Source organism: Podarcis erhardii (genome assembly GCF_964252035.2).
Source record: "Podarcis erhardii genome assembly, chromosome: 9".
Taxonomy (NCBI): domain Eukaryota; kingdom Metazoa; phylum Chordata; class Lepidosauria; order Squamata; family Lacertidae; genus Podarcis; species Podarcis erhardii.
The window spans coordinates 36762562-36779363 of NC_138512.1; the positions used below are offsets into that span (position 1 = coordinate 36762562).

The following is a 16802-nucleotide window of genomic DNA, read 5'->3' on the forward strand; positions in this document are numbered from 1 at the left end:
GTTAATTATGCTGTCATGAAATGAAATAGAAGTCTTTTGTGTAGCCAAACAGCCTACAATCATGATGTGCTAAATGTGAGGTTGCGACAGCGAAGTTTTACATGTTAACCTTGCATATTAGTAGTTCTATATGTGCTGCACATATTTTCTATTTTTTTTCTTTGATGTGACAATTGCATTAGAATTTATATTTTTAAAAATCATTTAATTTTGAATCATGTACTCAATGCGCTGTCTGCCTAAATTGAACATGGTTTCTGCAGCTGTTTGTCATCCTCCAGGAGGGCAGTGAATATACAATCCTTGTGCCATGTTGCGTACTTGCTGTGTGCCATGTTATATACTTGCTTCCTCTGTACTATACTGACTACCAGCTGTGGGAAAATAATAAGTTTGGGAGGGCGGCGGAGGGGGGAGATTATTGGTTTTGTCTCCCCCTTGTTTTCATTATGTATTTTGTGTTTTTATATATTTTTTATGCCTTTGAACCCCTCTGCAATCCTCAGATGAAGGGTGGTATACACATTTAACAAACAAACTAATAAATCTATTAAAATAAAATACGTATTTGATAGGTGTAAAGAGCCAAGAACGATATTGCTTTTATTAGGATAACTGCAAAAGCTTGTTGATTGCAAAATTCCAAATAGGTAGTGGTGGGCTGCATGGATTGGTCCATTTTTACTCCGTCGTGGGGTCTGAATTTTTAAAGAATTCCTACCTCATAGAAAAGTAATAAAAGCATGCATGGGATTGCAACTTCTGTTAAGCTGAAGTGATTTTTATCTGGCAATTGCATGGGTTTCCTCACCCAGGTATATGCCCAGTACATACGATGGCTATTTAGGATGAAAAGGAAACAGTTCCTTCCCAGCCCGCTTATAATAAAGCAATAAGTAGTCCAGAATGCTTCAGGAGACAAAGTGGGTGTCCCAAATTACTTCAGGTAGCTTTGTTTCCAGGATGAAAACAAGCAACATAAAAATTGAATAAATATACATGAAATACACACACAAAAAGGCTGTGTTTATCTCTGGATACGCATGCCTAACTCCCGCATGAGTTACCGCAACTGATCACAGATGTTAAGAAAAGAAGGAATGCAATATGTGTCATATACCCACCAGCTGTGGCCAATATCTGCAGCAGGCATCTTTCCCCTAATGTTCTGATTTTGTAGTTCTTCTTACAGAAATGTTAATTGAAATGTTTGCATATGGGAAAAAGAAAACCCTCAAGAACATGAAATTATTCTTTCCTACCCCCTCCCAACGTAGGTCTCGTTTGTACATTCTACTGCACAAAGTTTAATGTGACACATCTGGCTGGCAGTGTCTGTAGGTTGTGTGTGAGGTAGGATCACCACAGCAAAGAAACATTATGCAATAAAGAATAGCAACCAAGCATACTCATATAAGTTCTGTGCTTCTAAAAAGCAATAATCAGTCCCAAAACATTTCAGGCTGGTTAAATTTATAATTGAATTATACTGTCATCTTTAGCCAGGCGACAATAAGCTTACAAAGTGTGGGTGTCTCTTAAAAACTAACAGGGTAAACCTATGCATGCCCACTTAAAAGGAAATTCTATTAATTTCAGTGGGTTTTACTCAGCCTAAAGGTCCCAGTGCACATTGTCACACGTAATGGCCCTGGATGTAGATACATATAAGCTGAGTTAGCATTGTGATGTAAATGGAAATGAACATGCAGAGTGATCTGCATCTAAATTTATAACTCAGTCTGTGTGAAAATCTGACTTTAGGCCAACCCTACCATTGGGCAGCATGTGAGGGACATCTGAGGCGGTGGGTGCGGGTATATAAGGAGGAGCAGCAGTGGCAACCCCCCAGGTCAGCTGTGTCTTCTGAGCCCTACTGGCCATTTCCCTCTATTAAGGGACATTTGTTGTTGTTGTTTAATCGTTTAGTCGTGTCCGACTCTTCGTGACCCCATGGACCAGAGCACGCCAGGCACTCCTGTCTTCCATTGCCTCCCACAGTTTGGTCAAACTCATGTTAGGAGCTCTTTGTTATTCTGACACTTGCTCTGTTATTTTAAAAGCGACAGATTTTGAAGAGTCTACAGAAAGTCTCTTCAGGGTCCAGATGTGGCCTGTAGATTAGCCACACCTGCTTTAAACAAAGAAAATAATGGAGAAGACCTTTATTAATGGAAAGAGCCAGTGGTTAGTGTTGGGCTAGGACCTGGAAAACTAGGGTTCAAATCTCCACTCAGATATGAAGTTCACTGGATGACCTTGGGCCAGTCATAGTCTCAGCCAAACATACCTTGCAGGGTTGTTCTGAGGATAAAATGAGAGAGGTAGAACAAATCAACAATGGAGAGAGGGAGCTCCTTGGAGGAATAATAAGTAATAATAGAAATATTTTTAGGAATTTTTTTTGTTCAAAATTAAGAAAAAATATATTCCTGAGAGCTCTGATGTAGATTTGTGGCAATACATGATTGTAAGGGTAGGGGAAATAGTTTTGCCTTTAACTGTAATACTTTGATTGTGAATCTTAGGATATTGTATAGGCCTGATTGTTTTCGCTTTTGGTCCACTTCAACATGACAAATTTCCTACATTAAAAAACATTTCAATGAAGTATTTTGCAACATGTGCCGATTATACATAAGAGCATTGGAAGAGCCCTGCAGGGTCACGTGAAAGGCCCATAGCAGTCTGTTCCCACAGCGGCTAGCAAGATGCCTATGGGAACCCCACAAGCAGGACTTGAATGTGATAGCACTGTCCTGGTTTTGTTCCTCAACAGCTGATACTCATAGGCATGTCTTTAGAGTAATGTGTATGTCCAATCATCACTTCAGAAACTGTTCATAATACTAAAGACATTCACATTGTCCCGTGAAACAGTGTGTGTTAAGCAGTCTTCTGTGCTATACCTCCAGCCAGAATACTGATTAATCACAAAGTTTATGCCAAGGAGGACTTCAGTTCAGAGCTTTAAGAGTAATGTAGCTGGTGCATAACATAAGCCTTCGGGTCATTAACAATTAAGCTAACTGCAGAGTTTAGCTATGTGCAAAACTATATTGTTAGTAACCTTCCAGCTACCATGGAACAATCTTGTTTTCTAGCCAAAGCATATTTACAAGTCAACAGGTTTAGTCTGCAAATTGCTGTGGCTGCTTTATGATGGGACTCGCTCATACTGTGGAAGTGTTTTGCTTCAGATGTTTGGACACGTAAATAGTTTCTGAAAGTGAACCTGATTGCTCTGATATGTTTTTAAAAATAGTATTTAAGCTTCATGTTGCTTCTGCCCTCCCACACTGCAACGTTCTGGCAGCCCTGCCTCAGCCCTTACTCAGCACAATATCAGTGCAGTTCACTTTGTTCCAGTAAGGAGCCTCATCGTTGTTGAAATTTGGCAGCTGTTGTTTCCTTCATGTTCTGTGCTCTCAGTAGACCCAACTGCAAAATGAAACCTTTAGCCTGCAGAAGTTTGTTCCTCAAACAAGATAAAATATATATGTGGACTGCAACTGTAGCCCTTAGAACATTTAGTTCCTCAAAAGGGTTTTGCTTTTGCAGGCACTTCCTGTATTTTAGAAGTGCGTGGATGTGAAAACATCGTAAAGAGCTGCACAAGTTAACTTTTGTTTTAATCATGTGGAAAAGCAGTAAAATATCGACTCTTTATTTCATTGATAAAGATTCCAAATTATCTAACTTCTTTCAACAGGCAAGCAGTCCTACCACAGGGACAGCACCCAGAAGCCAGTCACGGTTATCTGTCTGCCCTTCTACTCAGGACATCTGTAGGTACGTGATAAAAGAGTGGTCCTAATCTGATTGATGCATAGTCTTCTTTATCTAATGATCCGTAGCTCTTGCTTTTGCCTAACCCCCCTCCATGGATTTACATTCAAATCTATTTTTGGTTTGTCATTTTCAGTGTTTTGTTATGTCTTTTCCATATCTTTTTTTCTGTTTAAGTCACAATTATTTTTGTTTTCATTTCAAAATCCTGATTTGTTTCGTTTCTTTCTCTCTCTTTTTGTTTGATCATTTCCCATCCATCTCCTTCGCTTGCTGCTTTGTTTAGACCTCCCACCTTGCATGACATATCAGAAGATAAGTTTGAAAACTCGACCCCTGTCACGGTACTGAGTCCAGCTAGTAAAGAAACTGGTAGGAAACAAGTGAAGCGAAGGGTTAGGCGAAGGAAAGAGCCTGAGGAGAATGATGGGCATGCAGAAAAGCAAAAAAGAGAGAAGGATGGCAAGTTGCACCCCAACATTGCAAATCGTGCATGGAATGCCTTGCGCAAAGTATCATCCGATTCATCATCTTCAGATGAGAACCACTGGGCCCTGGTTAGAAAAAGAGAGAGAGCCAACATGCCCAGGAGAATGAGAAGGCGGAGTACTTCAAACACTCGGACAGATGATTCTTCCAGGAAGAATGCCATTGAACTTGTAACTATGGGGACAGCTGGGGAAAAGAAGCAAGAGGAGAAGATTGAGCCTGAAGGCTGCACTCCTAGTCACCGCAGGAGAAGGATTTCGCGGTGTAAAGAGACCTGCCGCTCACCGTCTTCTGTGGAGGCAAGAAGCTCCTTTAGACAAGGTGGGAAACCCCAGGACAAGTGCAGCCGCAAGGATCCAGAGCCTTCAAGGAACATGAGGCGAGTCAAAGCAAGCAAGGAGGAAAGTGGTTCAGAGAAAGGCCCAGACAGTGATATTTTGTCAGTTCCAGAAAATGGAGTACCTGCTGGGACAGGGCTTGCTGCATCGGCTGCTGTTCAGAAACCTGCGTTTTATGATGACTTGTCTGATGATTTCGAAGTGTGCAGGTTTGTCTCCTAATGCAAAAGGAATTTCTAAGTGCTATGAATTATATAAAGGAGATGGTTGGTGGTTGTTTTTCCTCCCTGATTCATACTGCTTTTAGTGTCTAGATACATAAGAACCATGCTTAGCAACTAAACAGCAGCAGGTAATCTGGGTTTCATACAGACTTTAATCTTGGAATCACAAAAACCATCTTGAGACATGATATTGGGTCATTTTTTAAAAAGTTGTTAAAATGCAATAGGATATAGAATCCTCTTTCAGAGTGCTCCTTCTTTTATGTTGGGGTGGGATTTTTGAGACACTGTGTGCATGGCAAGAACACTATTGCATTGAAAAGTATATGCTCTCCTGATGATATGAATTATAACCTATATATGATAATACCAACTTTCCTAGGCTTGTCATCAATCTGTAGTTTTAAGTAGCACTATGCAAGTTATTATGCCTATATAATTATATGAACATAGGCATGATAGCTACAGTTCTGCCTCCGAATATGCCTCCGAATAACAGTTCCTGGGAATCAGAAGGGGGAAGAGTACTATTGCAGTCAGCTGCTGCTTGCAGAATTCTCATAGGCAACTGTTAGAACAGGATGCTGGACTAGATGGTCCTTTGTCCCTGATCCAGTTACTTACTGTTGGAGATTTGTGATAATAAGCTTTCCTCCAGTTTTATTTATTCTAAAAAAATAAAATTCTATCCCACCTTTCTAGTCCCCATGTACTACTCAAGGCAGCTTTCAGTAATTTAATGCAATTTCAAAAAAAAATACAGTTAATCAAACAATAAGCAACATTAAAATCCACTGAAAAGCAACAGCAGCAGATATCACAAGATCCCTGTTTTACTCCCTTATCATGCCGCAAAATATATATAAAGTTCATTAATTCTGTTAGACTTGGGTAAATGGTCCACGTAATTATTGTGTGACTGGTCCTTACATGTTGCTAAAAGATCTGCTGGCTTCCTTTTGTGATGACCTAGGCAGAAGTGTGCATAAGTGGAATTGAAATGAGGAAATGTTTTGAGTCATATAAGTGGATAAAGCTCAAAATCAGCTGTTACTTTTTGGATGTAGAGATTGCACCAGTTGTCTTCGAAATATAGAAATTTGGCAAATGTGAAAATATCAATCAGTTAGAACTACTTTATATAAAGGAAAAACAGTTGCCTGATATATCTTACCAATAGTGCCTGTGCTAGAATCGGCTTTCCTTTTCCCCCAGACTGCAAGCAATTATGCTCTAGCTCAGGGATGACTCACCTATGAGGCAAGATGAAGTGACTGCCTCAGGCAGCAGGATCACAGGGGCAGCAGATCCTGTTGTAGATCTTAGCCTGTCTTCTCCCTACAACCAAGACATAGGCATGATCAAAGCCTACCAAGTGAAGCATGACTTTGTTTTTATAACTCAGACCATGTGCACCTTTGGGGGCAATGTGATTTTTTTAAAAGGGGGAAGTTATGTGGGGCCTTGGAGATACACCCATGAGGGACTCATTCACAAAGCAGAGTTCTGTGGGGATTTTGCATTTCATGGTGATTGGTTTAAAATGTGTTTTATGAGCCGACAGATTTAGTTGCATGCATCAGCCTGTGTACCTAATTGTGTCACAGCTGTAATCTACCATAGTGTAAATATAGTAATGTCTACAGGAAGTGTGCAACCAATATCATCTGGACCTCATATATAGTGAGGACTTGACTGGGCCATATATTGATGGACTGGAATAGAAATAATCATTGTGTATAAAAAGTTGAATCAATGATGACTCCTGAGCATAGCTGTCAAGCGTCCCTTATTTGGCAGGACAGTCCCTTATCCCAGCGCCATGTCCCACTGCTGTCCCTTATTGATGAGGCTTCGTCTGGCTGCTGGCTAGGCTTTCTGCCTTTGGCTCAGTGGGGCTCAGAAGTTGAACATACCTGTGCCTGGAAAATCCCTTACTTTGGCTGCTGATCCCTTATTTTCGAGGCTGCTGGTCCCTTATTTTCAAATCTGTAAGTTGACAGCTATGCTCCTGAGATGATGGGTATCACAAACCTGGAAGCTATGATTGGCCAACCTTCCTGGAGCATGTGTTTGTGTTGCATGACAACATCACATCTTGCATTCACATCCTGTTTGCAGACGGTCATTGTAAGAGCAGTGTGGTGGGTTGGATGGGCCTTTGGTCTTATCCAGCAGGCCTCCATTTATGTTTTCTGTCTCTTCAGCTGTAATGAAAATTAGACTACTATTTTTCCATGCTGACACACAAACTGAGCTCTCCAAGACAGTGATATATATCTTGTAATCATTCCTAAATGTATCACACCGAGAGGTAGTAAGTACATGTAGAGTAAATGCTGCAAAAACTGCTGCATGCTAATTTTTATCACCAGTAAGCTATCTTACTTGTTAAACTATCAGAGAACAAGTAGGAGAGATTTATGACCCAATAATACTGATTCAGCTAAAAACAGGCTTTCCTGTTTTTACTTTAGTGAAAGATACATTCCTGCACTGAGTCAAAAGCCAATTTGTAGTCCGTTTTCTGATAGTCATCATTTTTTTCGAAAAGAAGGGAAAAAATGCAATAAAATATTCATTGAGAAAAGAGAGATTATCTACTACACTGTCTCATTTGAACATTGGGTAATTTAACTTGCATACCAAAACTAAAAGGGTACGCACACTACTTAAAAAGACAGGTAAATTGTCAGGAGTCCAGGAAACAACCTTTTTTAAATAGACTGTGGCAGCAGTCCCATTGCATCTGCTTCTTCCTGTTGTTGCTACCTTTCAGTAAAACTGATCAATCAATTAACTAATCTGTGGATGTGAAAAGAGTGCTGGATGCAGAACTTAGTCCCGCATCAATTAATGATTGTCCCTCATCATCAACCATATTTTATTTATACTGTTAAGTGGTTAATGCACATAATCTGCCACTAACCTTTTGAACAATGGTGCTACTGCTGTGTCATACTTGGGACAAGTGGCTATCTTGAAATCCAGCAGAGCAACCTGAAAGCTGCGCAGTTGGATTAGAGAACCACTGCTTGCTCAGATGGTTCCAGCTGGGTATAATGGACCCACGTATTGGCAGCTTAATATATTGCCAGATACTGGCAGCTCAGTAGCAGAGAATACAGCTTTTGCAACAGCACTCTGCACACCTGTGATTTCCAGCAACGGGTATTCAGAGCCATACTGGCTTCTGACAGTGGAGGTGGAAATAACCATTGTGGCTAATAGGCACAATCATCCAATCCTTTTTAAAAGCCCTTAGAGACTGTTCTCCTAATGGCCCATACTTAAAGGGTCATTACCTCACCAGGAAACTAGCCTGGCTATTCCAGGAATTGAATCTGTACTGGATCCATGAATTAAAAGTATCTGCCCTTGGAGGGGCATCACTTTCTACATCCCTCCATCAGGAGAACCAACCATATATTCCTACTATCTACTTCCTTTTGCTTATTTAGTTCCTAATCCACAAGAGGACCTCTCCTCTTATCCCAGGGGTCAGCAAACCTTTTCAGCAGGGGGCCGGTCCACAGTCCCTCAGACCTTGTGGGCGGCTGGACTATATTGGGGGAGGGGGGGAATGAACGAATTCCTATGCCCCACAAATAACCCAGAGATGCATTTTAAATAAAAGGTCACATTCTACCCATGTATAAACATGTTGATTCCCAGACCATCTGTGGGCTGGATTTAGAAGGCAATTGGGCCGGATCCGGCCCCTGGGCCTTAGTTTGCCTACCCATGTCTTATCCCATGTCTGCTAAGCTTACTCAGGAGTCTTTAGTGATGTACTTTATCAAAAGCTTTTTGAAAGTCCAAATATACTATGTCAACTGGATCTGCTGTGGAATAGAGTTGAGAATTCTGCTGGTGTATTTGCCATCTCAGTGTATTTGTTGACCTGGTCTGATATTCTCCAAACTTAGTTGTAGGGGTCAGGTGAAAGGGATTTGTCTTCCATAAAGGCTTTTCCGTATGTTACAATAGCAGTGTAGTACATAGACTACTGAAAACAGAACCATGTACTTTGTGAATGCAAATTTGTTGTATCTGAGAATAAAGTGACTGGATCAACAGGGGATGTTTTCAGTCATCTACTGAGTCAGGCTATACTTCTGTCATCATAAAATATGTTGCTGATGTATGTATAGTGAGGAGGAACTCATTTAGAACTACTTCACATTGGGAGGAAATTAGTCAATTTTGGTTTGCTTTTTTAAAACACATTTTCTCATAGCCCTGCTTGAATCAGCTGTTTACCCTTAAGATTTTGTAGTATATAGAATCTGATCTTACACCCTTTTCTTTTTTTCAAACACACACTTTAGAACAACCTGCCCAATTTCCCTCCCCCTTCTTATTCAAATACCTGAAATGGGAATTTGTGACACCATGAGGTTTAGCCTGCACTTTGAAAGGGAAGGAAGGCAAGCAAGCAAACGCAGTTCCTCCTCTTTGCTAACTTTGCCTCTGCCACCAAGCAGATATCCTTTTCCACCGCTGTCTCTACTAATCATGCCTCTTTTTCAAACTGGCCAAGCCAGCTCTCAATACTGGGTGGAGTGAGAAGGCAATTAAGTATGGCATGAATAAGAAGATAGCAGCCATATTTAAATGCAAACAAATGTGGTTTTTACTGAAGCAGACTGGCAAGTCAGCAGTTTTTTAAAGAGGATCTTTAAGATTAAAACTTTAAAAATTGTTTAATCAGTTCCCCATTAGAGCAAAATAAGCTAAACGTATACTAGGCTGCTTGCCTCACTAAGCCAATACTTAACCAGTTCTCTCAGAATTCTGCTTCTGGTTCCATTTGTGGCCTTCTGTCATGGCTTTTTTCTTCTACAGTGCTGCAAGCATGTTTTATAACTTTATAGTTCAGCTTTTCTTTTGTCTAATTTGCTTCAACTCCCTGCTTAAATACATTATTTCAACTGGGGGGAGGATAGAGTCCAATTCCCCTAATTGGTTAGGCTGCCCACCCTCTTTTATCTTGAGGCTTCATTTTCCTCTTAACCGCCAAATTAACTTTTGACCCTCCTCTTAACTTTGAACCTTTTGGCTTAGAACACACTCTAAAAAAAGAAAGCAACCATTTTATAAAAAAAAGAACAGAATATAGAATGATGAAACAGTTTCATTACTTCATAGACTGGTGACTTGAAGATCATGATGACAGGTTAAATCTCTACCCTACAACAGTTGTCTGGCATGCCCATGAAACAGGAGGGGGATAATAATAATAATAATAATAATAATAATAATAATAATAATAATAATAATATTATTACATGTATTTTAATTTACATGCTGCCCAGCTGACTGGGTTCCCCAGCTACTCTGGGTGGCTTTCAACAAACTATGAAACCACAGTAAAACATCAAACATTAAAAACTTCCCTATACAGGGCTGCCTTAAAATGTCTTCTAAAAGCCAGATAGTTGTTTATCTCCTTGACATCTGACAGGAGGGCGTTCCACAGGACAGGCACGACTACTCTTCCTTGTTCCCTGTAACTTCACTTCTTGAGTGAAGGAAACTGCCAGAAGGCCCTCAGAGCTGGATCTCAGTGTCCAGGCTGAACGATAGGGGTGGAAATGTTCAAGAACAATGTTCATATAACTGAAACCAAAATGTTGTGGCTCACAGGTATTAGGCCATAGAGGCTACATTTGGATAATTGTTCTCATCTTAATAATGAGAAATGAAAAGGTCTTCTGTCCTTCCTTAGTGGTATCCCTTGATAAGCCAGGTCTCTGATTATGCTTACCAGCTTCAAAAGAAGCCAGGATCATTAACCAACTTCAAACTGGTTTTTAACATTTTGGTGTTAACCATAGCTTCCCAGTTTGGATAAAACAGGAAACCGGTTAGTTAGTCTTATTGTCTGTGAAAGTGTCTACTAGCCACAATGACTATGTTCTTCCTTTACTATCAGAGACGATATCAGTTGCTGGGAATTGCAGATGAGAAGAGTTGCACCCAGGCCCTACTTGCAGGCTTAGCATGGGCATATGACTGACCAATGCAGGAACAGTATTCTGGACTAGATAGGTCTCTGACCTGATCCAGCAGGCTATTGTTATAACCTTATGACTTCATAGTTTATCAAGGCATGTGGCAAAGGAACTTCATGCATGGGAAACATCCATGCAGAAGCCGAGATCTGGTCACCAAAAATAGCTGAATGCCTTTTTCTTGTTTTGAGATCCTTTGTGATTATGTTAAGAGTTCTGTTATACTTCTGTGTTCAGACATGGATTTCATTTATTCTTCTTTTTTTCAAAAAAATAAATAAAAAATACCCAGCTTTAATCCCATTGCTAAGTGTTAAGCAAACTCCAAAACAGGAGTGTAAGAAGATAGTGGTTTTTGTTCTGACCCATCTTCATCACAACCTGCTGTTTCCATGTCCACCAAGTACTGTTATTCTTCTTGCTGTATGCTATTTGACATAATTTACTTATTATGTAAGTTATGAATTTAACGTAATTAATTACATAATTATTCCACACCATTCATTTCTGTGTAAAGGAAGGAACAGAACAATGTTTTTTTAAAAACAGTAATCAGTTACATATTGGTTGAGGGCTTAAGAACACACACACAAGAATGTTGTGAGCAAATACCGATTGTATTCGCTGGATTGATTTTTATTCTGAACCTGTGACAAAAACAGTAGCAAATTCTACTTTCGTTTCCAATGGAATTTTTCAACATGCCTATCCCCAAAATACACAAACATGGAAAAAAATAACAATGATGAAAGATAAAAAAAAATATTGAAAGATGTTCCAGTAGCACCTTAAAGACCAGCTTGGAAAAAAAATATTCCAAGCATCCAGACAGTAAAGTCCACATACACTTCCACTTGCCACAGAAACTAGCAATGAGTTTCTGGAACTATGTGATTCTTACCTGTCATGGCATACAGCGTTTCATTGTGATGTTTTTTGTCAGCAAGAATTGTTGCAGTTGATCTTAATTCCTTGTCTTCACACTTGTTTTCCTTGAACACTTCCTTCCTTGTCCCTTGTAAGTTTGTATTTTCAGTTATAGTATGTTGGGGATATGCAATTCCATTTATAGGAGAAGACAGGATGAAGCTTGCAAAACCAACAACGACAACCTGTCATTGTTTTCATCTTAGGGAACATGGTGTGTTTTTCAGCTGTTTGTTCTCATATTTGTGTTGAGGTTATTGGACAACAGATTTGGCTGTTTTAACCTTAATAATTGCAACCTGGTAATTTGTAAAACAACATTGTCTCCATGGGATTCTGCTTTCAGACTTGAAAGCCATATCCAAGCTGCATCATTCAGTTGTGGGGACAAGGCTCACACTGTCTGAAGTATTCTCTTCATTCAACCGACAAATCCAAAGAAAGCCATAGAGATGATGGTATTTAGGAATCTTAAGTTTTAGGTTCAGTGCTACCATGTGAAAATGACTTTGGAGCTTGATGATAGAGAAACACACCTTACACTGAGCATCAAGGTTGAAGTTCCTTTCCACATTTAGAAGTGACATTGCCAAATAAGCCTGTCTTGGAGGTGTTTTATCTTTCTCTGAGTGAAGGATAATCTGTTGGGTGGGTAATTTAGCTACTATTACTGTTCACTTTAGCTGCAATTCTGGTACATCCCTAGGGCAGAGATTCCCTGCACGGTGTAAAGCTGTCATGTGCTGCATGGCGCCTCCTAAAGCATTTTTGCCATTCAAGGAAGTTTGGTCAACTTGAAACCTTTAAAGCATACCAGATATGACTTCCCCCAAAGAATCCTGGGATCTGTAGTTTGTTAAGGGTGCTGAGAATCGTAGCTCTTTTTGAAGTGTCTCCTAACAACTTTCAGCACCCTTGACAAACTACACCTCCCAGGATTCTTTGGGGGAAGCCACAATTGTTGAAATGGCGTAAGAGTGCTTTCAGTGGGTTTTACCTATGTATCCTTGTTTCTTATCCTCCAGCTATCCTCTTGAGCAGGGCTCTTTTTCTAGAAAAAGAGGTGCACCTTTTCAGGATGCCAAAGCTGTTGGGATGCAGCACTGTGCAAAAGGTTCTAGTATGCAAAAAAAGAGATGCAAAAACCCAACACAGAGCTGGGGGGGGGGGGTTGCTCTTGAGCCCCTAGAGATACAACTGGCTATTTGGGGCGAGTGTAGCAAAGGAGAGGTTGTAATAAACAAATCCTGTTACCCTAGGGTTACCAGACGTCCCCGGTTCCCAGGGACAGTCCCCAGTTCTGCAAATTTGTCCCCAGAATGTCCCCAGATTTGCAAATCTGTCCCTGGGAAATGTGGCAGCGGCAGCCTCAGCAGCCCAGAGCCAGCCTGGTAGCACAGTTGACTCTGGCTGGCTTCAGGAGCTGCTCGCTGCCGTGGTGCCCGCCATTTTTCCTGTGCCACAGCAGCGAGCAGCTCCTGAAGCCAGCCAGAGCCAACTGCACTACCAGGCTGGCCCCTCCTGGGCAACGGCCGCCCGCCTGTGACTCCCGAGCCTTCCCTGATCTGTCAAAACAAAGGGGGAAGGTGATTGGGGAAGGCTCGGGAGTCACGGGTGGGTGGCGTGCCATTGCCCAGTTTTTTAAAAAAAACAACTCTGTGCATTTATGTTTCACAGAGTGCAAAAGAAGGGCTTTGCACCTTTATACAATTTATACAATATGCATGTGTGCTTGGGCCCAGGGTCTTTTGCCTCGCCAACCCCACTACTGACTCCCTGTTGCTACTCAGCTTCAAAAAAAAAAGTGTCCCCGGATTCATTGAAAAACATCTGGTAACCATATGTTACCCTTTTCAGCAGGTGACACCCAAGCAAAGTCTCTCTAGAAGCAGTAGCTGCTGGCACAGTGCTTTCTATGGCATGACTCCTTGTATAGTATTTCTTTTCCCTGCTCTTAGGGTTGGTACACATCCAGCACTGAACTGCAAACAGTGAAGGAGGCATGGTAGCTGTAACCTTCCCAACATTTCTTATTGATGCATACAAAGAGGGCATTTATTTATACAACCTGATGCACAGAAGCAGCCTGGTTCTGTAGCTCTGGCTATGTCAAGTCTTCAGTAATGGTGGGGAAGGAACTCGTCAAGAGGACACAAAGCAGTTCAAGCTCTCCCACTATCCTTTGCATGCTCCATCCATGCACAGACATATTTATTCTCTCCGTCCTTAGGCAAACCCATCATTATCAACCAATCTTTTTATAGGGAAATAAATTACAAACAGAACAAAAACAAACAGAAGACAAGAGCACTTAATATGTTTAAAGCTGTTTCCATAATCATTTCCTCTGGACATTATTTCTATTGCCACAGCACTCAATATTCTCATTACACGTTTTTAATTTATAATTCACTCAGTGTTTTGTGTTAAGTGTTTCTGTTGAAGAATCATTGTGTGTTCAAAGTGGCTGTGTCATTTTATTTGTCTATCCCAGTGGAATTTTAGGTTGATATTTTAGCTGTTAAAATTCAAAACAATTCTGACAGTGGTTGAAAAGGACTCCTGGGTACCCAATTTATTTGTCTAAATTCTAAATGGCTTAAACACTGAAGTCTGTAAAATAAATTATATATAGCTGGGATTAAAATGAACAAAGCCCTGTATTTCCCCTTTGGGAAATGGCTTTAATTTAAAAAGAAAATGATGTTGCTCTCTTTGTGTAATGTTTTACAGTAAGATAAAAGTTTTATCTAAACTGGCAAAGGGTATGACTTAGAAATTGCTATTGGAGCACCGGCAAAATCATGAGGACACTCACAAAAGTTAATTAGCTGCTAGGGGTGTTACTGCCTTACATATCACTATTCTTTTTTTTTTTTTACTCAGGGTTGCTTCACACATTACAGATTTCCTGCACTGAAAACACTTTCTATGTAGGAAACAGAGTGAAACCCCTATGTAGATTGATGATGGATTTATGTGTTGATCTTACATGGGCTTCATACTGTTTCCTACCATTGAAAGAAACAGTTTCCAGACAGGAAACTGTTTCTTTCAATGCTGCCCTTAAGGAACAGGATCAATTGGAAAATGCATTAGTGCCAAGGAAAACTTCCTTCCCTCTTTCCCCACTTTTTGGTAAGTTATTTCTAAAGGATGAGGCACTGTCGATGGGGTGGGTAGTAATGGATTTGGCTAGGGCCATGTGGGAACTTGTTGGTCTCTTCTTTTCCCTCCCTCTCCCCCCCTGCTAAATACCACCTAGTCCATTTACTGAGCTCATGAGAACTGGATTGTGTCCATGGTTACTTGTTCATAAATCCCATATATTTATATTTTACTATATTTATATCCCAACTTTCCTCCAAGCAGGTCAAGGTGGTGCACATAGTTCTCCTCATCCCTGTTTCCTCCTGACAGTAATCCTGTGAGGTAGTGTTGGGTTTTATGGCTGTGTTGGGATTTCAACCCTGATCTCCTAGGTCTTGGTTTAACACTAACCACCACACAATACTAACTCTCAGTTGAACCTATGCACTTCTACAGGACCACAACCAAATAGTTGGGCCAAACTTTCCCCCTAAATTAAAACTGGATACACATTTACAGTTGCAGTCATTTACATTTTTGAGTGAAAATAGCCCATCTTTGAAGGTGATTCCAATTCCATCTTACTCAGAGCTGTTGCAACTTCAGCACAAAACTAGATGAGATGCAGATTGCATTTCCTTCGTATGACTACGATATGCGTTGGAATTTCAAGAGCCATAAACTGCAATCCTGTACGCACTTGCATGACAGCAAATACAATTGAACACAGTTAATGCGTAATTCCAAGTAAGCATGCATAGAATTCTAGTGTAAACTATGTTTAAAAGTGTTGAACTTAATTTTCAACAGTAGGCAGGATTCAGTCCAGTTAAGGACACATCTAGGTACCATTTATCTAAGTGGGAGTGTTAGCCTTTGGTCCTAGGGAGTAAATCCTATTGAACACAGTGGAACATCAAAATCAGGTTCCATGAACAAGCTGTCAGGAGCCTTGGGCCAACATATTCCCTCCTATTACCCAATTTCAATCATGCACAGTGATGCTATGCACAGGAGTTCCTATTCTAGCTTACAAAAAACAACACTTAACCATTTCTCTGAGCCAGCAAATTAAACTATGGTTTGATTGCGAACCAAAGTAGGAAGCATGGAATTGCCATGCAAGAAGGAGCATACAAGCCCAGAGCTGCTGGGTTCAATTAGCCACATTATATTAAAATATTAAGGTGGGAGAAGGAGAGTTTGATATGTGTCATTGGGGAAACCTTGTATGTTTCCATGTCTGAGTAATGCTAAAAATGGAACATATAGTAACTAAGCAACAAACAGGAAAAGGAATACATTTCTCAGATCTAATCTCAAAGGTTGAGCACTTTCGGAGTGTTTTGAATGTCAGCTCTTGGTATGAAAGGCAGTGCAAATAAACTCTACCTTTGCTTACTCGTTGTTGCTGTCCTTCCTGTCAGGATCTGTCACTGTGAGGGAGATGACGAAAGCCCCCTCATCACACCGTGTCGCTGCACAGGGACCCTGCGTTTTGTTCATCAGGCCTGTCTGCATCAGTGGATTAAGAGTTCAGACACACGCTGCTGTGAACTCTGCAAGTATGACTTCATAATGGAGACCAAGCTCAAGCCTCTTCGAAAGGTACGGTGCTAAGAATTAAATCCAGCCCATGTGAGCTGCCAAAGCTGAAGTTAACATTTCCAGTCTAGGTCATCCTTTCTTCTGCTTTGTTTGATGCATGCAGCTCTGTGAGTGTGTATTTTACAATACCATCGATCTCGTGCTGTATCAGTTCTCATATTTCAGCTTTGTCATCTTATAACTGCTATTTGTTTTAATTTCCTTCCGCTGGAATATTACGATGCATATTTCTTATGCATATGCTTAACGCAAATTATTGTATTACTGTTTCTGAGGTTGCTCATTTCCGGTTACCTTGATTGAGACTCTGTATTAAGCTA

At 40.5% G+C, this 16802-nt stretch overlaps 1 protein-coding gene and 1 long non-coding RNA gene across 7 annotated transcripts in view; one reads left to right on the top strand and one right to left on the bottom strand.

Annotated features, from left to right (window-relative positions):
- The window catches only part of MARCHF1 (membrane associated ring-CH-type finger 1), a 119960-nt gene that overhangs the window by 77520 nt on the left and 25638 nt on the right, over window positions 1–16802 (top strand). For all 6 annotated transcript variants that reach the window (XM_081875477.1, XM_081875473.1, XM_081875474.1 and 3 more), the window contains 2 exons: window positions 3713–3792; window positions 16302–16482. In XM_081875477.1, the coding sequence (XP_081731603.1) occupies window positions 3713–3792; window positions 16302–16482 (261 nt within the window). The remainder of the gene's footprint in view (window positions 1–3712; window positions 3793–16301; window positions 16483–16802) is intronic.
- LOC309349513 overlaps window positions 1–16802 on the bottom strand; it is a 103046-nt gene that overhangs the window by 12514 nt on the left and 73730 nt on the right. The gene's annotated exons all lie outside the window — the stretch shown is intronic.